The sequence below is a fragment of the Agelaius phoeniceus genome, chromosome 27 (assembly GCF_051311805.1).
Source record: "Agelaius phoeniceus isolate bAgePho1 chromosome 27, bAgePho1.hap1, whole genome shotgun sequence".
Classification (NCBI taxonomy): domain Eukaryota; kingdom Metazoa; phylum Chordata; class Aves; order Passeriformes; family Icteridae; genus Agelaius; species Agelaius phoeniceus.
This window is the reverse complement of record NC_135291.1, coordinates 1,169,502-1,195,333: the sequence shown is the minus strand read 5'-3', so window position 1 is coordinate 1,195,333 and position 25,832 is coordinate 1,169,502. Positions and strand designations below refer to the sequence as shown.

General features: G+C 56.5%; 2 protein-coding genes across 5 annotated transcripts in view; both read left to right on the top strand.

Moving 5' to 3' along the window:
- LOC129132016 (uncharacterized) overlaps positions 1-25,409 on the top strand; it is a 201,807-nt gene extending 176,398 nt beyond the window's left edge. The window contains exons 1-5 of one of the 4 annotated variants that reach the window (XM_077191127.1): positions 12,897-13,045; positions 21,148-21,213; positions 21,368-22,538; positions 22,742-22,886; positions 23,628-25,409. In XM_077191127.1, coding sequence (XP_077047242.1) covers positions 21,192-21,213; positions 21,368-22,538; positions 22,742-22,886; positions 23,628-24,209 — 1,920 coding nt within the window. In that variant the 5' untranslated portion in view covers positions 12,897-13,045; positions 21,148-21,191 and the 3' untranslated portion in view covers positions 24,210-25,409. Of the gene's footprint in view, positions 1-12,896; positions 13,046-19,737; positions 19,870-21,147; positions 21,214-21,367; positions 22,539-22,741; positions 22,887-23,627 lie in introns of those variants that run through there. The other 3 variants (XM_077191126.1, XM_077191125.1, XM_077191128.1) reach the window with 3 other exon arrangements.
- On the top strand, positions 7,090-9,183 carry LOC143695958 (class II histocompatibility antigen, B-L beta chain-like). Its single transcript, XM_077191205.1, has 4 exons — positions 7,090-7,351; positions 7,987-8,271; positions 8,877-8,983; positions 9,084-9,183. Exons 1-4 carry the CDS (start codon positions 7,099-7,101, stop codon positions 9,090-9,092), a joined length of 654 nt encoding a protein of 217 aa, XP_077047320.1. The 5' UTR covers positions 7,090-7,098; the 3' UTR covers positions 9,093-9,183.
- Positions 25,410-25,832: the final 423 nt, after the last annotated feature.

Below are 25,832 nucleotides of genomic sequence, written 5' to 3'. Positions count from 1 at the left end.
CGGTGCTCGGTGCGGGGGGCCGGCAGCTCTGCCCCCGCCCGGCGCCGCAGCCGGGCCCGCCGGCCTGCGCCCCCCACGCCGCTCCCTGCCCCGGGCCGTGCGGGCCGGCTCGGCCGCTGCTGGGCGCAGGGAGCGCCCGGCCGAGGGGCAGAGGCCGCACCGAGCCTTCCCTGTCGGTGCTCCCCGCAGCTGCTGCAGGACGAGAGCCGAGCGGCCGAGCACCTGCGCTGGGCCCTGCCGCGCCTGCGGAGCCCACAGAGGCCCGTGCGCCAGGCGGCCGTCGGGATCATCGGTGAGCCCCGAGCCCAGCGCCCCTCCCTGCCCCGGCCCGGCTGCTGCCCCGGCTACAGCGGGAGCCGCGCCCGGGCCGCTGCAGCCCCGCCCGCCCTCGGCGCTGCCGCCGCCCTCCCGCAGCCAGCCGAGCCCTCGGGCGGCAGCGCGCGGCAGGGGCCGGCAGGAGCCCTGCCCGGGCAGGAGGGCGTGCGGCCGCAGGGCTGGCAGCGCCCGTGCCGGGCAGCTGTGCCGCCCGGGGCCGACACGGGCTCTGTCTTGCCAGGGCTGGCCGGAGTGCTCGTCACGGGGCAGAAGGAGGAGCTCCAGGTCATCAGCGAGGGTGAGTCAGGGCAGCCGCGGGGCAGCGAGCATCGCCGGGGGCAGCTGCACATGCCGGCCCCGCAGCTACAATCCGTGCCCGGGCTGCGGAGGGCTCTGCTCCCTGTGCGGGCGAGGGGCGGCGGGGGCACAGCCCGCAGAGCTGCCAGCGAAACGTGGGCGATCCGTGACCAACACCTTCCGGCCGAAGCCCTGGCAAGAGCCGGCTGGGATGGGCCTGGCAGGAGGCTTTCCTTGGATTCCCTCCATCTGGCCTCTGACCGTGGCTCTGTTCCTCTCTCTTCCAGCTCTTCAAGCCCTGAGAGAAGATGACAGCCCATCCTGCATCAGCGTACTCATTCAGCTGACCTTCCAAAGAAGATCTGCAGGACTTCTTGCGTCTGCTGGATCAGATGTACTGGCATCCCTCGGCCATCTCCAGCTCCCGCTGCAGATGGGAGCAGCTGCAGAGCAGGATGCACCAGCTGCAGTTCCAGGCACAACTCTAGCTGCTCAGAGCTGAGCCTGTGGCAAGCTCCAGGAGCTCCTGCCATCTCTCTCCCTGTTGGCAGCTCCCTCCCTCCAGCTCTCAGAGCCTGCCCATCCGCTTTTTTTGTCTCCCAGCTCACCCCTTTGCTTTGCTTTCCCTTAATAAAGAGTTTGGATTTTTCCAAAACCTTTTCCAAAACCTTAAGAGTGTGTTGGTGTTCCCTGGGAAATGCAGGCATTTGGAGAAATGCCTTTGGAAGAGAGGGGCTTGCTTCTCAAGCAAAGTGCTTCCCCAGGAGCCCCCAGTGAGGTAGTGAGCCGTCTCCCTTTGGCTCCCTGCACTCCTTTCCATCCTTGAGGTCCCTGGCACTTGGCGGAGGGGCGTGGCAAGGGAGAAGACTGTGAGAGCAGCTTTGGCATCTGCCTGGGCCTGCGGAGACCCCGCCAAGCAGCAGCGGCAGGGCGTGTTCCCTGCCTTTGAGCCCAGCACAGAGCAGGATCATCTCTGTCCAGCCGAGAGCCCCAAATCTCTCTCAGAGAGCTGTGAATTCCAAGGCCTTTATGCACACATTAATGCCATCTTCCCTCTCTGGTGTGTTTTAACTCTTGGCAAGATGCGTTTGCCTCTTGCTTGCTGGAAGCTGCTCTGCTCCGGGGCCGGCACCGAGCTGGGCTGTGCGGGCCGGGCAGTGTGGAGAGCTGTGACCATGGTCACAAGGGTTTTCAGGATGAAGAGACAAGAATGTTGACTCCATGATCAGAAGGCTTGATTTATTATTTTATGACATATATTACATTAAGACTATACGAAAAAGAAATAGAAAGGAAAAGGTTTCTTCAGAAGCTAGCTAAGCTAAGAGTAGAAAAGAATGAATAACAAAGATCTGTGTCTCAGACAGAGAGCAAGCGCCAGCTCTGCCATGAGTGGTCAGGAAATCCAAACACCCACAGGAGACCAATCACGGGTCTACCTGTTGCATTCCACAGCAGCAGATAACCATTGTTTACTTTTGGTTGCTGAAACTGCAGCTTCTCACAAGGAAAAATCCTAAGAAAGGATTTTTCATGAAAGATGTCTGCGACATGTCACCTTTTTTATTTAGTTAAATTAAAAGGAAAAAGTGTTTGTAATTTTCTCTGCTCTACTCATGCCGAGGAAAAAACAAACACTTGACAGGTTATCTGTTGCCAATCAAACTTCACTCAAGTGCTCCTGTGGAATGAACTAGGAATTTCTTCACCTGTAGAACATAAAATTCTATCATATCACTAAAACAATTTTACAATATAAGAAAATGCAAAAACAATGCAAAGAAAATTCACGTCCAAGCAGCTGAGTTTCAGGAAATTCCATGGTCTGAAGATGTTCCTCTTTGCCATATCTGAAAGTTTCTTTTGGTCCTGAAACAGGCTTGCTACAGAAAAGTCCATCAATAGTTATCAAAAGTCCATTGACAGTCTTCAAACAATTTTGAGAAAATTTCTGAAATGTCTTGCCACAGCCCTTTATTGAACAACTTGGGCTGAAGCCAATCCCTGGCTCCTCAATGCCTCTGAGCTGCTGCCCTGCCAGGTCTTTCACCCTTTGTTATTTAAATTGTTTTTCTTTTTTTTTTTTCTTTTTTGTCAAAAAGAGCAGCAGCAGCAGAGGAGCCAGAGAGAGGCCCTTGGGGGCCCTGGCCCATGTGGAAGGATCAGGAACCCCAGACCTGGCCCACAGAAAGGTGGCCCAGGACCAGAAGGGGGAAGCAAAGCCCCCAAACCCAACAGGAGGCCGGGAGGTGGCCCTGGCCCAAGCAACCAAGGCAGACAGCCCAGGCCCAGCCCCCGAGGCAGGCTCTGCATTGGCACAGACCCGCACCCTGCCGCCAGTACAATGGCAGAAGGGGTGACCAAACGCTTCCTTTCCCCAAAATCACCGAGGCATGCCGGCAATGGGAAGACAGAAGCTGTCCCGAGAATCTTTGTCCCGGGTCTGGGGATGTCCTTTCCCCACAGCAGACAAGCGATGCTCGCTTCCTGCTGTGCCCTCTGCCTCTGCAATGCAAATGCACCCGGTGTTCCTCCCATCTGCCTCACAGCCCCACCGCCACCCCCTCTGGGCTGGGGACCAGGGGCAGAACTTTCGGGACCCAGCTCCCCCTCGCCGCTGGGGCGTGCGAGGGGCGGCAGAGAGATCCGCATCCCCCAGGGGGAAACCCCGGACCAAACACCCCCCAACCCGCCAAAAATGCTGATCTTGAAAACAGGCAGCTGGGCCGCACCCACAGCCAGCTGTCGGGCCATGCCTCCTCCATGGAAGGACAGGCTGACGCCCTCTTCCCCTGTCCCAGCTCCCCCCGTAGGGGCAGCCCCGGGACAACCCGAAAAACTCGGGGAGGAAGTCACGCTGGATGCAGGAGGCGCCGCTGCAGCTGCCGCCGGCTCCAGGGCAGCCTCGGACGCAGACACAGAGGACGGAGTCCCCGCAGGCGGCAGAACTGCCGGGGCGGGCAGCGGGGCCGCCTGGGGAGGCGGCGGGGGCGGTGGGGGCGGCACGGGGTCGGCGGCAGCTTCTGCGCCGGGCTCTGACATCGGCCGCGGAAGCGCAGTCGCAGAAGGCGGCGGAGCCCGCACGGGAGGCAGCGGGACGGCCGGGGGGAGCGGTGGATCGCTGTTGCCCAGCACCATCGGCGCAGCCGCGGGAAGCGGCGTCTCTGAGGCCTCAGATGCAGGCGGGGAAGCGGCGGAACCGCGGCCGGAGCGCCCACAGGCTCTGCCGGAGGGACAGCGGCGGGAGGGGCCGCGCGGGAAAGCGCCCGCACGCGCGGGGCGGGCTGGGGCGGCGCTCGCGGCGCTGGGCGGGGCGGCACCGCCCACTCCCATCCCCCCGAGAGCAACGGGAGAGGGGAAAAAACGGCTCCGTCTGAGCGTGCTCCGAAGACGCGGTAAAAAAACTTCGGCTGCGGGCAAAACTTCGCCCCCCGCTGTGGTTCAGGGGGGCTGGAAAGCAGCAGAGCGTCCCCCTCCAAAGGGTCTTGCCCCGGAATTGGGGGGAACGGGGCTTTCCCCTTGCAGTTAGCAATCCAGGGAGAAACAGCTGCTCTCCGTTTCAAGACTAGAAAGAGCTTCAAAAAGGTTGGATAAATCGAGGGGCATCCAAACCCACGGTATAAAAAGAATTGGAAAATGGAGCCCATACACTCCCAGATGAACATATCAAGGGCATATAGCACATTTGTAAAAAACCCCAAGAGCTTTGCCCATCGAAAAAACTCATAGAAATCTGTCTCCAACAGGAGAATTCCGTCCTCTTCACCCCATTTTTGCCAGAGGGCAATAAGTTTCTCCTCTGAAGGGGACAATGGAACCTCATCCTCTAGGGGAGAAGTCCTCCAGATGAGCAGCCACAAACTGCGATTGGCCTCATCTTCAGGAGGGGAAAAACCAACAGTACCTTGTGACAGTGTCCAGGACTCTCTGGCTATCTGCACGGTGCTGCTGAGCTTTCTGAACATTTTCCTGGAGGCTTTTCAGAAGGTTCTCTTTGTGGTCAGCCTTGCTGTGAACTCTGTCCAAATTCGGATCCTCAGTTCTTCAGCTCCTGGCTAGAATCCACTTCTGTGGTCACTTGTGAAGCAACCATCAAAGCCACACATTCGGGGTTTACCCAGTGCAGCAATGCTCCTCTGGTGGTCTCACCAAGTGATGATTGTCCTCCTCAGTCGGGGGGTCACCAATTGTGACCGTGGTCACAAGGGTTTTCAGGATGAAGAAGAGACAAGAATGTTGACTCCATGATCAGAAGGCTTGATTTATTATTTTATGATATATGTTACATGAAGACTATACTAGAAAGAAATAGAAAGGAAAAGGTTTCTTCAGAAGCTAGCTAAGCTAAGAATAGGAAAGAATGAATGACAAAGATCTGTGTCTCAGACAGAGAGAAAGAGCCAGCTCTGCCATGAGTGGTCAGTAAATCCAAACATCCACAGGAGACCAATCACGGGTCTACCTGTTGCATTCCACAGCAGCAGATAACCATTGTTTACTTTTGGTTGCTGAAACTGCATCTTCTCACAAGGAAAAATCCTAAGAAAGGATTTTTCAGGAAAGATGTCTGTGACACCTTTGGAACCCCAAAAGTGGAGAGATCAGCAATAGAGAACTCCTGGGAGAGTTTTTTCTGGCTGAATGTTTATATGTGGAGATTTTCATGGACACAAGACTCCTGCTGAGTTCTAGAGATGGACCTGGCCAGGAGGGGCCTCTACTCCAAGGCACTCCCACCTTGGTTTCCCCCAAACCAGGGTTTGTCATTCCCAAGCTGTGGCCGGATGGAGGAGGAGGAAAAGCCCCAGGGATCCCTCACAAGAAGGGGCTGCAAACCCAGCCCAGGGAGGTGTGAGGAGGAAAGAGCCCCCCTGAGCCAGGAAGGCGGCTGGAGATCCAGCCCGAGCTCAGAGCTGGTGGAGAAGCCTCATGGCAGGGAGAAGCCCCACAAGTGCTTGGAATGTGGGAAGGGTTTCAGCTACAGCTCCACCCTGATGGAACACCTGAACATCCACCCTGGGGAGAGGCCCTGGGAATGTGGGGAATGTGGGAAGAGCTTCAGTGGGACCTCTGACCTGAGCAAGCACCACAAGATCCACACTGGGGAATGGCCCTAGGAGTGCTTGGAATGTCCGTCACTCACCAGCACTTCCACACCAGGGAGAGGCCCTGCGAGTGTCCCGAGTGTGGGAAGAGCTTCGTGCGCTGTTCCAGCTCCATCCCCCGTGGGAGGATCTGTGCTGGATGATCCCCAGTGACCCCCGTTGGGCAGAGCCCTGGTGACCCCTGTTCTGGCTGATCCGTGTTGGGTGGGGGGAAGGCGTTGGAGAAATTTCTTTCCCTTCTCCTTGTGCTGCTGTGATTTGGTTGGCAATAAATTCCCTCCGCGTGCCCAGGCCGGGTCTGTTGTGCCCGTGCCGGATTTGCTGAGGGATCTCTCCCGGTCCTTGTCTCCAGCCAGGAGCCCTCGGTTCCATTTTCTGTCCCTGTGCGGCTGCGGGGGCAGGGACAGAGCGGCTCTGGGGGTGCCTGGCATCGGGCCAGCGTCACCGCTCGCCACAGGCACCGCTGAGATCCCGCGCCCCTGGGCACGCATTGCTGGGCTCACCTGAGCTCCCACCGGCCCAGCGCCCCAAGGATCCCCCTCCCCAAAAAACCCCCAGCCCGGGGCTGCAGCGTCCCGGAAAGGCCTCAGCCAATGGCAGCGCAGGCAGGAGGCGGTGCAGCCAATGAGATCTCGGGGCGTTGTATTGCGTCATCGGTTGCCGGGCAGAGCCCTTGGCCGATCGCTGCCCAAAAGTGGCGGCAGCCAATGAGAGCGCGCGGCGCTGCCGAGCCCGCCCTGCTCCGGACTGGTGCTGCCAGCGCAGCGCGGCTGCTTTGGGGCTGCTGCTCCCTGCCCGGCCCCGGCCATGGGGCGAGGGGCGGCAGCTGGGGCCCTACTGGTGGCACTGGTGGTGCTGGGAGCCCCCTCGGCTGCGGGCGCGGAGCTCTCGGGTGAGCGGGGGGCGGGAGGCGCTGGGACAGGGTGGGAGAAGGGGGAAAAGGGGGCGAAGGGGGGAGCCCGGAATGGAGGGGGAGGAGATGGGGACCCCCAAAGGGAGAGCGGGAGGGGCTGAGGGTTGGGGGGAGGGGAGGGGAGGGAGGGGTGGTAGAGGGTGGGGAAGGGGGAAAAGGGGAGGGGACCCCAAAACTGAGCGGGAGGGGGCTGGGGATTGGGGGATTTGTGGGAAAATGGGGAAATGGGACCCCAAAAGTGATTTGGGAACGGCCGGAGGTGGGAGGGGAGAGGATGTGGAAGGGGAAAGGGGGGAAGGGCAGCAAAGATGAAGCGGCAGCGCGGGCAGGAGGGTCCCGTGGCGGCCGTGGGGCATAGGGGGTGCGGAGTGGGGATCCGGGGTGGGCCCCGGAGCTCTGGAGGTGTTGCTGGGACGCTGGGGGGACATCCCTGAGCTGTGTGCTGCACTCACAGGGGTGTTCCAGTGGATGCATAAGGCCGATGGTCTCTTCATTAACGGCACGGAGAAGGTGAGGTTGGTGGTGAGGTTCATCTACAACCGGGAGCAGTTCCTGATGTTCGACAGCGACGTGGGGCACTTTGTGGGGTTCACCCCCTTAGGGGAGAAGAATGCCAAGATGTGGAACAGCGACCCAGCTATAATGGAGTTCGTGCGGGCTCACGTGGACAGGTGCCGGCACAACTACGAGATTGTTGCCTCGATCACCGTGGAGCGCCGAGGTGAGCGCGGGGCAGAGCGTGTCCCTTCGGGCCCTGCCCTGCCAATGACCCTAGAGCCCCTCAAAACCTCCCTGGGAATCGCCTCAGAGCCCTCAGCCCTCTTTGTGCCCATCACCGGGTCCTCCTGTCCTTTCCCAGTCCCTCCCAGTGCCCCCCGCGCGTCCATGTCAGCGACGCGAAAGCTGACGCTTTTCAGCCAATCAGATCGCGTCTCTCTAATGACTCATCCGTTGCCAGGCAGACCCGCAGCGCTGAGTGCCCTGCGCTGGGCTCGGACTCGCAGTGCCGCGCTCTTCATTCCCAGTTCCTCCCAGTGCCACCAAAATCCCTCTCAGTGCCATCCCAGTCCCTCCCAGACCATTCCCAGTCGCTCCCATTGTGTTCGCAGTCCCTCCCAGTCCTTCTCAGTCCCACCCACCTCCTCCAAGTCGATTCCCAGTCTGTTCCCAGTTCACTCTCAGAACTCTACCCTCTCTCCCAGTGCCCCCCCATTCCCTCCCATCTCTCTCAGAGTCACCCAAGTCCTTCCCAGTCCGTTCTCCGTCCCTCCCCAGCCCAGCCCAGCCCTCCCCTCTCTCTCCCAGTGCCCCCCAGCTGATCCCAGTGCGTCCCTGCTCTCTCTCTCTCTCTCCCAGTGCCCCCCAGCGTGTCCATCTCGCTGGTGCCCCCCTCGAGCTCCCAGCCCAGCCCCGGCCGCCTGCTCTGCTCCGTGATGGATTTCTACCCTGCTGCCATCCAGGTGAGCTGGTTCCAGGGCCAGCAGGAGCTCTCGGAGCACGTGGTGGCCACCGACGTGGTCCCCAACGGGGACTGGACCTACCAGCTGCTGGTGCTGCTGGAAACGCCGCCCCGGCGCGGGCTCACCTACAGCTGCCAGGTGGAGCACGTCAGCCTGGAGCAGCCCCTGAGCCGGCACTGGGGTACGGGGGAGCCCCTGGGGGCGCTGGCAGAGCCACTGGGCTGTGCTGGGAGCCACTGGGAGGGAGCTGGAGAGAGCCGGGCTGGGACTGGGAGAGGGGCTGGGGACTGGGCGTGGGCTGGGAAGGGGTTGGGGGCATGCTGGGGAGGGTGGGATGGGGTTGGGGGGGTCCTGGTGGGCACTGGGAGGGAGTTTGGGGATGCTGGGTGTGACTGGGAGGGAGTTTGGGGGCGCTGGGTGTGACTGGGAGGGATCGCAGTGAGCCCGGAGGGACTGGAAGGAGATCGGCCATGGCCAAGCGGGGCTCGCCATGAGCTCGGTTGTGCTGGGCACAGACTGGGAGGGCTCTGGCTGAGTCCTGCTGGGGCTGCCAAGGGACTGCGAGAGGCTTTGGGGCTCCTGGGGCGCTGGGGGGCAACTGGGAGGGGGCTGTGGGATGCTGAGAGGGACGGGAGGGGCTTTGGTGGCTCCTGGCCAGGACCAAAAGGGATCGGGGGGAGGTTTCAGGGGCTCCTGGCTGGGCTGGGGGCCACAGGGAGGGCGCTGGGAGGGGCTGGGGGTGTCCGTGAGAGGTTTTGGGGGTGCTGAGCCCTGCGAACCCCCCAGAGATGCCGCCGGACGCCGCCCGCAGCAAGATGCTGACGGGCATCGGGGGCTTCGTCTTGGGCTTCGTCTTCCTGGCGCTGGGGCTCGGCTTCTACGTGCGCAAGAAGGTCAGGGCGGGTGCCGGGGGTGGCGTCCCGGCCGTGGCGGAGCGTGTGCGCTCCCGCCGGGGCCCCCAGCCCGGTGTCACCCCCTTTTCTCTGCCCACAGAGCTCCTGAGCCGCCGGCGGCCGCAGCCCCTCCCCGTGGGCTCGGGCCCGGCCGGAACCCCCTGTTCTGTCCCCGCTCCGCTGATTTTGAGGGGGGTCCCGTGTTCCCCCCAGCCCCTGAGGAGAGGAGCAGAAACCAGAGAAGCAGCGGAGATCCTCCGGCCTTCACCCAGGTGTCCACGCGGGCAGCCAGGAAGATGTGGAGCCCCCAGCCAGGTGTGTTCCCAACGCGGGGGCTCTGACCCTGGGGGTCACCCGGGATTATCCAGCGTGGATCCTCCAACGGGGGCTGGACCTGGAGCGGGGCACGGAGCTCATCCCGCACCGGGGCACGGCGGGATCCACGGGCATCGACCCCTCCCTCATCAAAGGACAGCTTTCAGTTACAGTGGTTAGGACAACTAGTTAGTTATGGGAGTTAGCACTGGTAGTTAGTTATGGTAGTTAGTACAGGTAGTTAGTTATGGCAGTTTTTGGAATACAAACTCTCTCAAACCTCAACTCCCCTGACGTGTCCCTTCCCTCTCCCGCCGTGACTCAGCTGCCCGGAGCAATGTGAGGGGAGGGCGGGCCCAGCCTGGCCCAGAGCTGAGCCCCAGCAGAGCCCTGGCAGAGCCCAGAGCAGCCTCGGCACCTGCAGAGTCAGCCTGGAAGGAGGCGCTTGGAGCCTTCTCGGCTGCACCCGGCTCTTGGTTACAAACTGTGTGTGCTGGAAAATGCCACCGGCTCTGCAGGAGGGCAGAAGGGGCCCGGGGAAGGCCCAGGTGCTCCATGCAAGGGAAAAACCTGCCCTGGGTTTGTTATAAATAACTAGGTAGTGTTGGCTTTTGCTATTAGGTATTGACTTCTGCAAAATATTCTTAATCACAACAATTTTGATAGAGTACAGTTTGTAATCACTTTTCACTGCTTTTGCTACAGTATAATTTGTCAGCTTTTTGTAGCCAATGCCTGGCCCCTGTGTAGCTCATATCCTCAGAACATCATTTATGGATGATATTTGAGTTTGTGGACAGTGTGAAAAACATACATTATAGTTTTGGCTTTTGCAAAATATTCAAGTGGATGCCATGTGTTGTGCATTAGAATGTTAACTTTTGCAGAAGTAGCTGTAGTTGTGAAATAATAACTAATGCTTTTATTTTTGTAACTAACTGACAATAATAACTCAGAGATATTTGTGAAAGAGCTAATGTTCATTTAAAGTACTTGTGGAAATAGCTAAAAGCGTCTGCATGGTCAGATAACATCTAAGGAAGGGATGTGATGAGGCCCCTGCCACTGACCCTTCCACTGTCAATAACTGTCACCTGCTGAAACCACAGAACAGGGGCCCTTGTGAGGCAGTGACACACAACCCTCAAAACAGCAATCCACGATTCCTGCACGTGCTCTAAAAAGGCGAGTTGGGGGTCAAACCAACCTAAAGAATTCCTGGAACATGTAAACGAGTTCAAAGAAATGTTTGAATCTGTACAATCATTATGAATATGTATTTGAACAATACAATGGAGAAACTAGACAAGAAGAGTTGCTGTGGTTAACCGGTGTGCCTCTGGCCATCGCCAACACCCAGCGCTGTTACTGATTTGTCCCTTCTTATTCCTTATTAAACTTTCAAAAATTCTAAAGAGTGAGGCTCATTTCTCACAAAACCCAAGGTGCTCACCCCTTGTTCTTCCCCCAAAGCCAGGATTTGTCAATCCTAAACTTTGCCTGGATGGAGGAGAAGGAGGCTGCGAGGAAAAGGAAGATGCACTGGTGTGGAGGCCCATGGGAGTCTCAATCTCCCACCCATGGAGGACTGGTCCCCAATGAGAAGAATAGATTTCAAGGTTATGGTGAGAAGCTTGCTTCTCCCACAGATCTTTGCAGGCACATGCTGATTTCTGGAAAGTTCTGTTACCCCATTGGCCCGTTGGCCTAATTACCCTAGTTCACCCCTATTACCCATCTCTGGTTAGTGCCTAGAATGTTCTCCCTCTCTGTCCCTCCATTGGCCCCAGTTTACTGCATTCCTCTGCCCCTGTTTCCCTATTAGCTGACCCGACCCTTAACCCCTCCTTTGCCCCATTTCCCCCCATATCCATTGGACCCTGACCCTCAGCTCCACCTTCACTACCCCATATAAAAACCCCCCTGTGCCCTCAGCTTGCACCCTGTCTTTGTGCCTGGACCCTGTTCAGCTCTGTCCCCTGTTCCTGTACCAATAAACCCAGTTTGCTGAGATCATACCCAGACCCATCCTGCCGACTTTGTCAGCTTTATAAAGCAGCCGTGAGCTCCGGGCTCCTGAGTGCCGGACGCTCCAAGGGCCTCGGCAGCGCCAGGATGCTCCAGACTGGGACAGCCAGGCAGGGCAGGAGGAATCACTGCCCCTTTCCCCTCCCTGCTGCTCCATCTCCCAGCCCAGCATCGCTGCAGGACAGCCTCACTGCCAACGCCATCCTGCCAGGGATGGACTGGGGGGATCTCCTTCTCCTTCCCTCTGGCATGGAGGCAAATCCCATCTTCTCCTTGTCCACCCTCCTTCTTCTCCTCATTCTGTCCTTCATCCATCCATGTTCCTTTCCCATCTCCTTCCTCCCTTGTTCCTTCTTGTTCCTTCCTCTCCTCCTGCCTTTTCCTTTTCCCTTCTCCCTGTCTCTTCCTCTGCTTGTCCTTCCTCCCCCAGGCACTGAGCTGCAGACAGAGACCAGGGAGAACAAATCCCTGCCACAGAACCTCGTGGAAGAGGCCATTTGGAACGGCTCCACGGCGCAGGAATCCAATGGGGAGGAAAAGCCCCAGAAATCCCACACGAGGAGGGGCTGCAAACCCAGCCTGGAGAGCTGTGAGGAGGTAAAACCCTCCCTGTGCCGGGAAGGGTGTGGGGAATGTGAGAAGAGCTTCAGGCAGAGCTCAGCTTATTCCTGGTGCCTCCAAAAACGGCGGTGCCAGATGCAGAGATCCCCCCGTAGATCCATGGGAATGCAGAGATCCCCCTGCAGATCCATGGGGCTGCAGAGATCCCCCTGCAGCCCCCGGAGCAGCCACGCTGGAGCACGGGGATGCCTGAGAGGAGGCTGTGCCCCCGTGGCCAGAGGGGCCCCGCTGGAGCAGCCTGTCCTGGCAGGACTGACCCCGGGGCACAGTGACCCACGCTGCAGCACTTGGAGGGGGGCTGTGCCCCGTGGGATGGACTCAGCTTGGAGAAGTTCCTGGAGAAGTCTCCGGTGGGAGAGAGCCCAGGGTGCAGCAGGGGAACGACTCCTGTCCCTGAGCAGAGGGAGAAGCCCCAGGGCATGAAGTGAGCACGGCCCCATTCCCTGTCTCCGGCACTGCCGGGGTAGGAGGTGCAGCTGGAAGGAGGGAGGCGTGGGGGAAGGCTGGATTTAAGGCTCTTCACTTACTTCTCATTATCCTGCTCTGAGTTTTTAGTTTTCTGTCAGAAATCTCTCCTCTCCCCCACTCATCCACAGGGGTTTGGGGCAGTTTTCCCTTTTTGGGGGAAATCAAAGCGATGCACTGCTGCTCCGAATTAGGGGTAGGAGAAGAGAGGCTCCAGGGCTTCCCGCTGAGCCAGAGCCACCGGAGCCGCAGTGCCGGGAAAGCCGTGGCGGGAGGTGCGGAGAAGTTTGTTTGTGTTTTCAGCTCAATCCCCTCGGGCCCGAGCCCGTTCCAGGGCTGTTCCTCATCTCCGGCTCTGCCCTCACGCAGCCCGGGGGGCCCTGAGAGCGCGGGGCGAGGCTGTGCCGTGTGCAGAGCCCGCCCCTGACTGCGATTGGTCGACGGTGCCGCCAGTCGTGGTTCTGGCGCGCTGATTGGTGGGATCGGGGCGGAGCAGGGCCCCGGTGGCGGCCTGAGGGCGGCCGTGGCTCGGCAGCGGCGCCATTGGCGGAGCGTGTGTGCGGGCCCGGGAGCGGCGGCAGCGGCCGGAGCGCGGTGAGGCGGCGGCGGAGCTGGGAGGCGGCCGGAGCGCAGGTGGGAGCCGCGCTGGGTTGTGCGGGGGCTCGGGGCTCGGGGCTGGCTGCGGGCCTCGGGGTCGGCAGGGGGCTCAGGCGGGTTCGTTGTGCCGTGTCCGGCGCGTGTTGCCGCTGGCGTGAGGGCGCTGCGGGAGCGGCTGCCCGCGGTCTCCTTGCGGCCGCTGCCTCGGCAGGAGCCGCTGCCGGAGCAGCGCTGGCTCGGCCCGGTTGCTGTGGCTGGGACAGAGGCGGCTGCCCCGTGCCCGGGGCTGTGCGGGGAAATTGACGTGGCCGGAGGTTTCTGTGCCCAGAGGAGACAGAGGAGTCCTGTACAAGTGACTTTATTGCTGAGCAGAGGGAGAGGCCGTGGGGCATTTGCCGTGCGCTCTCTGCCATTGTTGTAGTTCGCAGCCTCCTTTTTATCCTCATTTTCCCGGCCGCTTCTCCCTCTCCCTTTGCCCGCTGGCTGAGGTACTTGGAAGGTTCAGACTTCCACATCTGCCCACTGCATGTCCTCGTTAATGTGCAACCCCACTTTTGTAGAACAGCCGATATTCACGGCTCTGTTAAGTCTTTGTTCTTCTGGAAGTTCAGGAATGTAGCGGGACTTTCTGTGAGCAGCAGTTCATGTTAATTCGTAACAATTATTGAAGCTGGTGGTTTCGCCCGTTACTTCCTTATCTACAAGTCCCTGGCCCCTCGCTCAGCTGCTGAATGAGCTGCACTCTCAAGGTGTGGAGCACGGTAAAAAGGTGAGAGTTGCTGTAGCACAACAGAGGAGAAACAGCATTCGTTTAACCGATGGTCTGCCAGGGAACCACAAAACCGTGTCCCATTCCCATTCTTTTCACGTTTGCACTGGTAGATGAGCTGCTTTTTTGTTTCCGTTGGTTTTTTTTTTCACCACTTTTCCTTTGTCATCTATTTGCCAACAGCAGTTGGATTCATTTAGTTTTCCACAAACTCCTCTTTTTTCTGCTAACAGATGATCTGATCCCATCCCATGGTGAAATGTTGTGTTCCTCATTTCAGTGGATTGCTCAGCAGGAAGGTCAGGAGCTGGAGCTGTCTGGTTGGTTGTTCCGAGGGCAGCTTGTAATCTAATGATGCCATTGAAATGAGAAATGGGTTCTGTGGCTCCTGATATGAATTGGTTTGGGTTCCCAGGGGCTGGTCCATGGTGTTGTAGGATTTGTTCTGGTGGCCTTTCCCCATTTTTGTCCGCTCTCTCCGGCTAGGGCTGCATCAATTGACTGCTTTTCTCTAACTAAATCATCAAATACTTGGATTCCCAACTGATTTCCCTGAATTTTTGGTAGCAAAAAGTCCCCAGTACCCTAATATACCCTGTATATAACACAGACAGTGACAGCACATGTGGGAGTGGGCAGAGGGATGATTCCCCCCCATTTATGTATAGTGAAGTTTTCCCAACATTCTCCATTTGCTGTTTCCCTTTGCAGCTTCACCCGTTTCTGCTGCAGGGTCAGATATCCTCACCCTGGGCTCTGCCTTGAGCTGTGCAAATTCCATCGGTGCAAGCAGGCAGAGCTTGGGGTGAGGGGCAGAGGGAATCAGCCCAATTCCAGCAGTGTTCATTTGCATTTCTAAAGCTCCTCTGCAGGCTGCCTGCAATGAAGCTTCTCTTCCAGGGCAGCCACCTCGTGAGTCACGTGTGGCCCCCCACAGAATCTGTTTTTTTTGCAAAAAGTATCAACTATTTACGAGTTAAAAGTATTATGGTAATGCTCTTCAATTTTGCAAAATGCAGTGTTAAAAACGCCAATCACTTGTTTTTAAAATTTTTAAAAGTTTAATAGGAATAAAATGGTTATAAAAATAGTAATACAATTAGAGTAATAATAATTTGGACAAACTGAATTAGGACAATATGAGACAATAAATACAAAGTGTTACGGATGTCCCGGTACCTTTTGCTGGGCAGCACGAGTCTGAAAAAGGACACCCGTTAACAAAGGATTAACCCTTAAAAACCATAGCCTGTTGCATATTCATACACTTCATACATGATGCATAAATTCCATTCAAATACAGGATTCTGTCTGGTCATCCTCAGCTTCTTCCTCCAAATCCTAATAGCGCCTTCGAGGTGGGAAGAAGTTGGTTTCTTCTGATAGGCGAGCAATAAATTCTTCTTCTCTGAAAGATTTAGGTGTCCTGTGGCTGCTATCTCGCTGCGAGTCCTTTCTTTTTAAAAAAGTATCCTGCATAGCATCGTTTCTATTTTAACAATTTTTATAATCTAAAACTATATTTAACACAGTACTTAAGAAAACTAATACAGCATTACTTTCTAAAACAACACATATAATATTCATTTTAATATTTGCAAAAAGCCAATAATAAAATACATGCATTTTTCACATGCAGCATAAAGGCGAACATGGAAGAACCCAGACCAAAAACTGATTCTCACAATTCTGTCCCAAACCCACCTGAAAATATAAAGTGTGAGTTTTATGAAAAATTTTTCTCATGTTGTAATTTTGTCACTGAAGGACAAAACCTCTCCAAGGGAAAACAAAAACTCTCCAAGAATCTCTTTAGTGTTAGAGAGTCAAGGCATTGCTTGCTTCTGGCCAGGATGTGCAACAGAAATAATTTCTTTCACAAATAACCCTGGCTGTGCAGAGAAAATCATTCCATGGCATGTGAGTTTTACTAGATTTTTCCTAAACTTTATGTAGTCTGAACCAATCTAAATCCCCAGCTTTAATGTTCATTGCTTCCATGTTGTGTAGGTTTTTAGTATTTGGTTTCCTGTTGGATCCGGATTTCTTCCCCTCTGCTGTGAATTCGGTCCACACTCCTGGATTTCCTTCTCAGCCTTTTCCAGACCAGGTGTCTCCAGCGGTGCCGGGGGCAGTGTCTGGGGTAGCTGTTGGTTGCTGTTTGCTGCTGGGCGTTGATGTTTTGTTGCTGGTCGTTATCTCTGTGGGTGTCTTTTGGGCTATTCCCAGTCTGTTGAGATGTTAAACTCATCTCCGTTGAGTGGTGTAACAGCCCTTAAATAAAACCTTTAAAATTCCTTTCCCCAAGGCAAAGGCAAACCAAGCCTAAGTTGAGAAAGAAGATTTAAAAGAACCAAAATGGGTACATTTTGCAGCAATGCAGTCGCAGTCAGCCCAGAGTGTGGGTGTGAGTGAGCCCCAGAGTGGAATTGTGCCGTGGTGCTCCCCAGCAGCTGTGGCAGTGCAGGCCCAGCCAGCGCTGAAGCTGCAGCAGTGGCAGCGAGGCTTGGCCGCAGTGGCTGGAGGTGCCAGGGGAGGGTGGCCAGGATTTCCGAGGGTTTGAGCAGAGGATCTGTGGGCAGGCCCAGGGGCTTGGCCCGCTGTGGAGCCCTGGCTGCTGCTGCGTTGCCTTCAGGGCAGGCTCAGGGGCGGCTGCCATGGTCCTGCTGCAGGCGGGAAGTGCAAATCTCCGGGGCTTCAGAGCCCCTGAGGCCAGGCTGAGGGGTCCCCCCGTGTTCAGCTGTGCTGGCGGCTGTTTCTGGCCTCAGGGACACTTGGCATGGGCCCCTTGGCCACCAGTGGTGCTGCTTTGCACTCCTTAGGCAGGAGCCGATGTCCTGGCTGGGTGTTGGCAACAGCAAAGTGCCAGGGCAGGCTCTGTGCCAGCCCAGCTTCCTGTGGGAGAATCTACCTTGATCTCTGATCCAGTGCTTGCTGAAGCAGTCAGAATTGCTTTTGCCCCCCTGTTAGGTGCCATGGTGTCAGCAGAAGATATTGAAGCCTTCCTGCTCAGGGCATTTCAGTGCCAGGCTCTTACAAGCACCCAGAGCTCCTTGGGTTGAGCTGAGCATGGGGCGGTGACCTGCGCTTTGTCTGATTCCCCTTCCTTCCCTCCCCTGGAACAGGCTGTTGCTTTTAGACACCACTTGTCCTGGTTGCTTCAGAGTACTTTGGAGAGGCTCCATATCTAATTTTCCCTCTTTCTTTGGGGCTGCCCAACTTCTGGGTTCACTTCAGCATAGGCCTGGCCAGACATTTGACACAGAGGTACAACAGAACTGGCCTCTGTATCACCTTTTATAATATTAATTTGTGTTCCAAGTTTAGCAATCAAATCCGTTCCCAGTAAATCATTATAACAATTAGGAGCAAATAAAATTCATTCATTTCAAATCCATCTCGGAAATCTGCTAACAGTGGTTGAATAAAACCCTACATCTTTCCCAGTTAACCCCTCACTAATCAAACATATTTTTAGCATTTTCCCCCCTTAAGTCTAAGATTCAGAGTGGATTGAGAGGCCCCTGTGTCCATCAGGAGAGGCCTCCTCTCAATGCAGACCCACCTGAATGTTCTCAAGGGCTCCAGTGTGGAGGGTCCCTGGTGTGATGGGAGCTGTGACAGCCCTGCCAATCCATGTCCATCAAGGGGTGGACTTGCTGGTCCTGAGGGTGCTGCTGTCTGTGCTTGCAGTGTCCTTGTGCCCTGCAGCTGGAGCCCTGATTCCTTGCCAGGGGCTGTTAGGGTGGGCTGTCCCCTGCCGAGGAGGGCAATGCCTCTGCCGGGTGCTTGTGGCCGAGCCCGTGCCCTGGGTGCTGGGGCCCCCTTGGGCCCTGGGGCTGATCCCTCAGGGGCTGTAGGAGCTCTGCCCTGGCCTTTGCCTTCAGCTTGGCCTTTTGCTGCTCCCTTCTTGCATTCACCTGCTGGGCCTTTGTGCCCAAGTGCTGCAGGGCCTTCTTCTGCCCCTCCTGCAGCCCCCCTCAGTGCCTGTGGGTGCTTGTCTTGCTTTACAAGACAGGTGTCTGCTTGGGAAGGCAGAAAAAGCCTCTCTTGGAATGGAGAATGCAAAGCCCCTCCCTCTTAAGTTTTAGACTAGTGAAATCAAGGGTCTCTCAGGCAAAGCTATGGGAATAGGAATACCAGTTCTTTACTAGTGTGTAAATAAAGCAAACAAAGAACACCAGCTCCGGCAGTGCCAACAAACAGAGCCCGGAGCCAGTCCCGGCCTTTCGGCTGCGGCGCTTTCCCCTTGGGTGCAATTCCTGGCACGGCCGGCAGGGGCGCTGGTGGCTCCCGCGGGGCAGGGCAGCGCATCTCTGCCATGGGAACCTCTCTTAAGGGAAATAGAGCAATCCCTTCATCTAACTCTTTCAGTTTTTTACCTTCTGTAGCCTTTCTCCCGTGTTTTGGGAAAGAATTTGGAGAGGGCTGCCTTTTAACTGAGCTCCTAGTGTTTCAATAAGGTGCTTCCTGTAGAGAGAGAGAGCTTCCCTGAACAGCTGGAGCTGTGGTTACCAAGGGGACATAACTCAGAGCAGGAGTGGGCTCAGGGGAGGATATCCCGCCGAGGCTCGGTGGGAGTGTGGGCAGGGTCTGCTGCCGGAATCGCCAGAGGGGGATCTTCCCGTGGAGACCGAGCCGGAGCGTGGGCAGCCCCCACATGGCTTATGGCGGCTGATCCGGCAGCTCCCGGCAGAGAAAAGGCAGGTGGGAGACCCCGGCAGCAGCAGCGGCGGTGCCCAGCGCAGCTGGCACGGGCAGGGCAGCCGGGGATGGGATGGCTGGGACCCGCCCTCGGTGCGGTCGGCGCGGTGACCTCGGCCCACGCGGCAGGACAGAGCAACCCCCATCTTCCCCAGCATGGCCGGCAGAGCGGCCGCGGGCCGGGCAGTGGGAGCAGGGCACACAAATTCACCGCCAGCGCCGGGGCAGGTGGAGCTGCCCTGGGCAGTGAGCCCGCACCTGGGATGGAAACCGGGGCAGGCGGAGCTGAGGCGGGCAGCGAGCCGGGACCCGGGACAGGCGCCTCGGCCGCGAACGGAGGGGGCAAGAGCTGCAATGGATCCCACTCTCTTTCTGATTCTTCCTCTTGTTCCCCTCCCTTTCATTTCCCCTTTTTCTTTTCTTGTTTTGTCTCGGGTGTTTCTGAAACTTTAAAGATTTTTATTCTCCTAAAATCTCCTGTCTAACCTATGGCATGTTCTCTTTCTTCTAGATTAAACGGGTTTTTTTACAAATAAATCCAGAACCTAACAAATCTAAACTTCTGCTTGGATACTTTGAAAAGGTCGACAAGCTAACTCACGACCTCCTGATGTTGTTTTTCTCATCACCTTTTTATTTATCCTTTGGCAATTTAAGCATCTTTCAGTAACTTGCTTTGCTCCTCCAAAAATCCCAGTGCAGCCATAGTTCCTTAAAAAATGATCACACAAAGCTTGAGTACCCCAGTGGGTTTTCTGATGCATGTCTTCTAATATTTTCCTAGTAAGCCCGTTTTATTAAGTAATTGTCTTCCATCAAGAAGTTTCCATTTCCTTGATTTATCTTGTTCACTTCCTATCTTGTTTGATTCTTTTTTCTCGTCTTCCGTAACCTTTGGAATTTCCAGTTTTTCCTTGTTTGGAGTTAATATTAACATAACTCTTTCAGCTCCATTTTCTGCTGCATCCTTAGCTTTGTGATGTGCCCCCAGTTTGCCCAGTTTGCCTCTCCTTTGGCCCGGGCCGGGTTCCCCCTGCCCGCAGCGGCTGGGAGCAGCCGAGAGCCCCGCGCTGCCCATCCCGACCTGTCCCGGCTCCATCGCCGCTCCTGCCGCGGGCTGCGAGGGCTGCGGGAACGGGCACCGAGGGTGTGGCTGCTGCTGGGGGAGGAGGAGGAGGCAGGGAAGGGCAGGGATGGAAGAGGAGAAGGAGGGGGAGATAAGACAGAGCAGAAGGAGGAGGGAGGGGGAATGAAGGAGGAGGAGCAGGAGGAAGAGGAAGAGGAGGGACAAAGGCGGATGGAGGCTGAGCTGAGGGAGCCAGGCCGTCGATCCCTGCCTGAATTCGCAGCCCCCACCTGTGGGATCATCGCCCCCCCCATGGCTCCGGTGAGCGGGGAGGGGGAGCTCGGCCCGGATATCCCGGGGGGTCCCTGGGTTGGGTTTTTGGGGGATGTTTGGAGAATGAAGAAGTCCAAGGCTGAGCGGAAAAGGCCCCTTGGGGGGACATCGGGGGTGGCGGTGGCGGCTGCCGGCAGAGGCAGCCTGGAGGAGCAGAGCCCTGTGTGCCCCAGGAGCCCAAAGTGGGGAGCCCAGAGAGGGGGGAGCGCCGCCATTGGCGGGAGCCTCAAGAGCCTGGAGAGGGGCAGGGGGGACTCCTTGGAGCCGCTGCAGCCCAGAGCAGAGAATGAGGGGAGAAGGGAGCCTGGGAGCCCAAAGAGCCCCGGCATCCCGAAATGGGGAGAGCGAAGCGGGGGGAGCTTTTGGCATTGCTGGGACTGCCAGCAGCCTGGGCAGGGCAGGCACCGAGGAGAAGGGGGACCCCCAATCCAAGCGTGACCCCAGCAGCTGGGACAGAGGGGAACCCCCGAACTCGAGAGGGGAGGGACCAGGGCCGGGGAACTCCTGGGAGGCTTTTTCAGGGCTGAATCCTGGTGTTTGGGAGGTTTTTCGGGAGCCCAGAAGGCCGGTGACTTGTAGAGATGGAGTCGGGCAGAGGGACCTTCAAACTCAATGTGTGTTGGGGAAGATGAAACAGGAAAGCCTTATAAATATGATTGTCTGGCAAAAGATTTTGAGAATATAGAAACTATAAGGAAGATTGAAATGAAAGCAAGCTTTGAGATACCTCAGTTAGTGAACAACTGGAAAACAATGGTGTGGCCCAACTGAAGGTAATCCCCTTTTGATGAAACAACTCCCTCTGCTTGCAGACAGATCCAAGGGTCAGAGCAGACCCTACTAGCTCAGCAGAAGGGGTCCAAAGAGGAGTTTTTAGGGTTCAAAATGTAACACAGTATGGTGATGTAGTGATTCTTACAGGCTGTATGTAAATGCTATAGGATTTGTGTCTTGTACTAGATTGGCTAGTGAGAAATAGAATATTCAACACAGAAGAAGATTTACTGTATTGTAACGGGAACCTTACTCTCTTACGCTCTTCCCCTCTTACTCTCTTACCCTCTCATCCTCTCTACCCCTCTCTTCTCTCGGGCCTGCTCCGAGCTGTGCCTGGCAGCTCCAAGCAGGGCCCTGCACCCAGGCCCGTTGCAATAAACCGCAAGTTCCACGGCCTGGCTCCAGAGATCTCTCGTCTCCGTCCGTCCCAACCGTCCTACCCCCCGACGCTCCTACAAACGTGCTCATCCCTTGTTTTCCCCAAACCAGGATTTCCCATTGGCAACCCCAGGGAGGCTGCGAGGAAGAGGAAGATGCCCCGGGACACTGAGGCAGGTGAGGAGGAAGTCAGTGCCCCTTTCCCCTCTGTGCTGCTCCATCTCCCAGCCCAGCAGGGCCCCCGGCTGCAGCTCAGCCCTGGGGGGATCTCCTTGCCCTTGCCTGTGGCATGGAGGCAAATCCCATGCTGTCCTTGTCCTTCCTCCCCCAGAGCAGGAGCTGAGCATGGAGAGCAGGGAGGACAAATGCCCGCGGCAGAACCTGGTGGCAGAGGCCGTTTTGAGCGGCTCCACGGTGCAGGAAGCCAACGGGGAGGAAAAGCCCCGGAGCTGCCGCACGAGGAGGGGCTGCAAACGCAGATGGCGGGGATGTGAGGGGGAAAGAGCCAGCCTGGGCCGGGAAGGCGGCCGGAGATGGAGCCAGAGCTCGGAGCTGGTGCTCCATGAGCAGCTCCATGATGGGGAGAAGCCCCACAGGTGCGTGGAGTGTGGGAAGAGCTTCAGGTGGAACTGGGACCTGATCAAGCACCAGAGGATCCACACTGGAGAGCGGCCCTACGAGTGTGGGGAGTGTGGGAAGAGCTTCAGCGACAGCTCCACCCTGATCAGGCACCAGAGGACCCACACTGGGGAGAAGCCCTACGAGTGTGGGGAGTGTGGGAAGAGCTTCAGCGACAGCTCCAACCTGATGAAGCACCAGAGGACCCACACTGGGGAGAAGCCCTACGAGTGTGGGGACTGTGGGAAGAGCTTCACCATGAGCTCCCACCTGATAAGGCACCAGAGGACCCACACTGGGGAAATGCCCTTTGAGTGTGGGGACTGTGGGAAGAGCTTTAGGTGCAGCTCCATCCTGATCAGCCACCAGAGGATCCACACTGGAGAAAGGCCGTACAAGTGTTCCGAGTGTGGGATGTGCTTCAGCCAGAGCTCCAGCCTGATCAAGCACCAGAGGACCCACACTGGGGAGAGGCCCTATGAGTGTTCCAAGTGTGGGAAGAGGTTTCTGACCAACTCCCATCTCCTCCAGCACTATCAGAGTCACACAGAGGAGAGGCCCTTCCAATGCCCTGAGTGTGGGAAGGGATTCAAGTACAAGTCCACCCTCATCACCCACCGGCACATCCACACTGGGGAACAGCCCTACGAGTGTGATAAATGCAGAAAGAGGTTTCAGACCAGGTCCTGTCTCCTCCGGCACTATTGGATTCACAGAGAGGAGAGGCCCTTCCAGTGCCCTGACTGCGGGAAGGGATTCAAGCGCAACTCCACCCTCATCACCCACCGGCGCATCCACACAGGGGAGAGGCCCTATGAGTGTCCCCAGTGTGGGAAGAGCTTCTCCAGCAGCTCTAACTTGACCCAACACCAACGGAGGCACCGGTAAGGGAAGCCCTGCGAGTGCCCCGAGTGCGGGCAGAGCTTCGTGCGCTGCTCCAGCTCCATCCCCCACTGGAGGAGGCACTTTGGGCACAGCCCTGGTCACTCACATTCCCTGTGATCTATGTTGGGACCACACCTGGCTGCTTCTCCTTTTGGTTTGACCTTAATGTTTCTCTCTTTTGGATCTCTTTGCACTGCAAAAGCCAAGAGGGATGGATCTGTCACCTCAAAACCACTCAAATCCCAGTGAAAACAGCTCAATCTTACCCCAAAAGTGCGCACACCCACCTGAAAAATCTCAATCCCACACCAAACTCACTCAATTCCACAGTCGCCAGGCTGAGACGGGTGAGGGGGGAGATTGGGAAAAGTGGGATCCCATTTTGGAGCGGTGGGATGGGGATTGTGTGGGGCTGGGTGTGTGGAATGTATTCGATAGCAAACAGAACTCTCACATATACTGATTTCTCTCCCGTTCATGTTCAGTCCGTTGCAGCCTCCCAGAGCGTCCCCTCACAGTTGCTGCCCTTGGCCTGAGCCCGCCCCTTTCCCCTCACGGTTCCCGCCCTTTCCCTGCCCCCTTTCCTTCAGGGTTCCAGCCGGTTAGGGGAGAGGAGCAGGGGGAGGGGAGATGGAAGAGGAGGGAGGAAGGCAGAGAGAGAGCAGCGATGGAAGGAGGAGAAGGAGGTGGGGATAACACAGAGGAATGGGAGGGGGGATGGAACAGGAGGAGCAGGAGGAAGAGGAAGAGGAGGGACAAAGGCGAATCGAGGCTGAGCTGAAGGAGTCGCGCTCGAGCCCTGCCTGAATTTGCAGCCCCCACCTGTGGGATCATCGCCCCCCCCATCGCGCCAGTCAGCGGGGAGGGGGAGCTCGGCCTGGATATCCCGGGGGGTCCCTGGGTTGGGGTTTTTGGGAGATGTTTGGAGAATGAAGAAGTCCAAGGCTGAGCGGAAAAGGCCCCATGGGGGGACATCGGGGGGGTGGCGGTGCCGTCCTGCCGGGGACGCCCTGAGGGGATCTCCTTGCCCTTGCCTGTGGCACGGAGGCAAATCCCATCCTGTCCTTGTCCTTCCTCCCCCAGAGCAGGAGCTGAGCATGGAGAGCAGGGAGGACAAATGCCCGCGGCAGAACCTGGTGGCAGAGGCCGTTTTGAGCGGCTCCACGGCACAGGAAGCCAACGGGGAGGAAAAGCCCCGGAGCTGCCGCATGAGGAGGGGCTGCAAACGCAGATGGCGGGGATGTGAGGGGGAAAGAGCCAGCCTGGGCCGGGAAGGCGGCCAGAGATGGAGCCAGAGCTCGGAGCTGGTGCTCCATGAGCAGCTCCATGATGGGGAGAAGCCCCACAGGTGCGTGGAGTGTGGGAAGAGCTTCGGGTGGAACTGCGACCTGATTGTGCACCAGAGGATCCACACTGGGGAGAGGCCCTACGAGTGTGATAAATGCAGGAAGAGGTCTCAGACCAGCTCCTGTCTCCTCCAGCACTATTGGATTCACAGAGAGGAGAGGCCCTTTCAGTGCCCTGACTGTGGGAAGGGATTCAAGCGCAACTCCACCCTCATCACCCACCGGCGCATCCACACAGGGGAGAGGCCCTACGAGTGTCCCCAGTGTGGGAAGAGCTTCTCCAGCAGCTCTAACTTGACCCAACACCAACGGAGGCACCGGTAAGGGGAGCCCTGCGAGTGCCCCGAGTGCGGGCAGAGCTTCGTGCGCTGCTCCAGCTCCATCCCCCACTGGAGGAGGCACTTTGGGCACAGCCCTGGTCACTCACATTCCCTGTGATCATGTTGGGAACACCCCTGGCTGCTTCTCCTTTTGGTTTGGCCTTAATTTTCCTCTGCTTCACCTTCATCCTTTAAAAACACCCCAAGCTGTGTTAAATGAAGGAAATTGATTGAATATATCTGAAGTTCCATAATTTCTCAGTTGTTTTAGAGGGAATTTAGGATTTGGGGACAGGTTCTTTGTGGAGTGCTGCTGTTGCTAAGAGGCAGGAATTTGATCTCACCCTTCTTGTGTTGCTGAGAACTCCTCCCCTGACCCAAACCCCAACTCCACCTTTGGGATACCCTATAAAAACTCCATAGCCCTGCCTTTGCCCTGTCTTTAGGGGGTAAGAAATGAATTCCCAAAGGATCAGCCCTTTTCCCACTGGATTCCCAGAGGATCAGCTGTTTCCCCACTGGATTCCCAAAGGATCAGCCTTTTTCCCACTGGATTCCCAAAATTTCAGCTTTTTCCACTGGATTCCCAGAGGATAAATCTTTTCCCATGGGATTCCCAGGGGATCAGCCTCATTCTCCGCTGGATTCCTAGAGGATCAAGCTTTTCCCACTGGATTCCCAAGGATTAACCTTTTTTCCACTGGATTCCCAGAGGATCAGCCTTTTCCCACTGGATTCCCAGAGGATCAGCCCTTTTCCCTGTTGCCTCCGTTTGAGGCGTGACGACCTGGATCAGGAATGGCACGGCGGCAACCCTCCTGCCGCTCGGACCAAGTACTCGCATGCACCAACGTGGTGGACGGTGAATGGCGTTTATTGACGGTTCCACGGGGTTATAGATAACGGGGGTTAACGGCCAACAAAACGGGGGCTAAGTAACTTTAACGGCAAAGGGGAGGGGTTCTGTCTGCCCCAACATCGCGAGATCTTGCGGTCGGTCCCTAATCTCCCACATTTCCCACTGGATAAATCTTTTCCCATTGGATTCCCAGAGGATAAATCTTTTCCCACTGGATTCCAAGAGGATCAACCTTTTTCACTGGATTCCCAGAGGATTCTGACTCTGTCACTGTTTTTTTTTGTTTGTACTACTGCATTTGTATTTTTAATTTTTCCTAATAAAGAACTGTTATTTCTACTCCCATATCTTTGCCTGAGAGCTCCTTAATTCCAAAATAATTATTATTTTAATTTAGTAGTAGGAGTAGTAGTAGTAGCAGCAGTAGTAGCAGCAGCAGCAGTAGTAGTAGTAGTGGTAGTAGTAGTAGTAGTAATCAAAGGGAGAGGGTTTAAATTTTCCATTTCAGTGGAGGCTCCTGAAATGGGGAGACATCCCCAAGGACAAGCCATGTAAAATAGTTCCTGAAATATGTAAATTAGGTAATGGATATGCTTGAGGGTCTATGAATATGCAACAGGCTGATTTAATTAAAACCAGATTAATTAAGAGGTGTCCCCGAAATTACTGGGGGGTCTTGATGGCCATAACAACCTTTGCTCGATGGTCCTTGTCTCCCATGACATCAGCCTGTTGCATATTCATAGATCCTCATGAATATCCATAAAC

Bases quoted from the DNA above. Each gene is read 5' to 3' on its own strand.
- LOC143695958 (XM_077191205.1), top strand. From the start codon at position 7,099: ATGCATAAGGCCGATGGTCTCTTCATTAACGGCACGGAGAAGGTGAGG. The intron at 7,352-7,986 runs GTGAGCGCGGGG...TCTCTCTCCCAG, and splicing joins GATCACCGTGGAGCGCCGAG to TGCCCCCCAGCGTGTCCATC. The intron at 8,272-8,876 runs GTACGGGGGAGC...CGAACCCCCCAG, and splicing joins GCCCCTGAGCCGGCACTGGG to AGATGCCGCCGGACGCCGCC.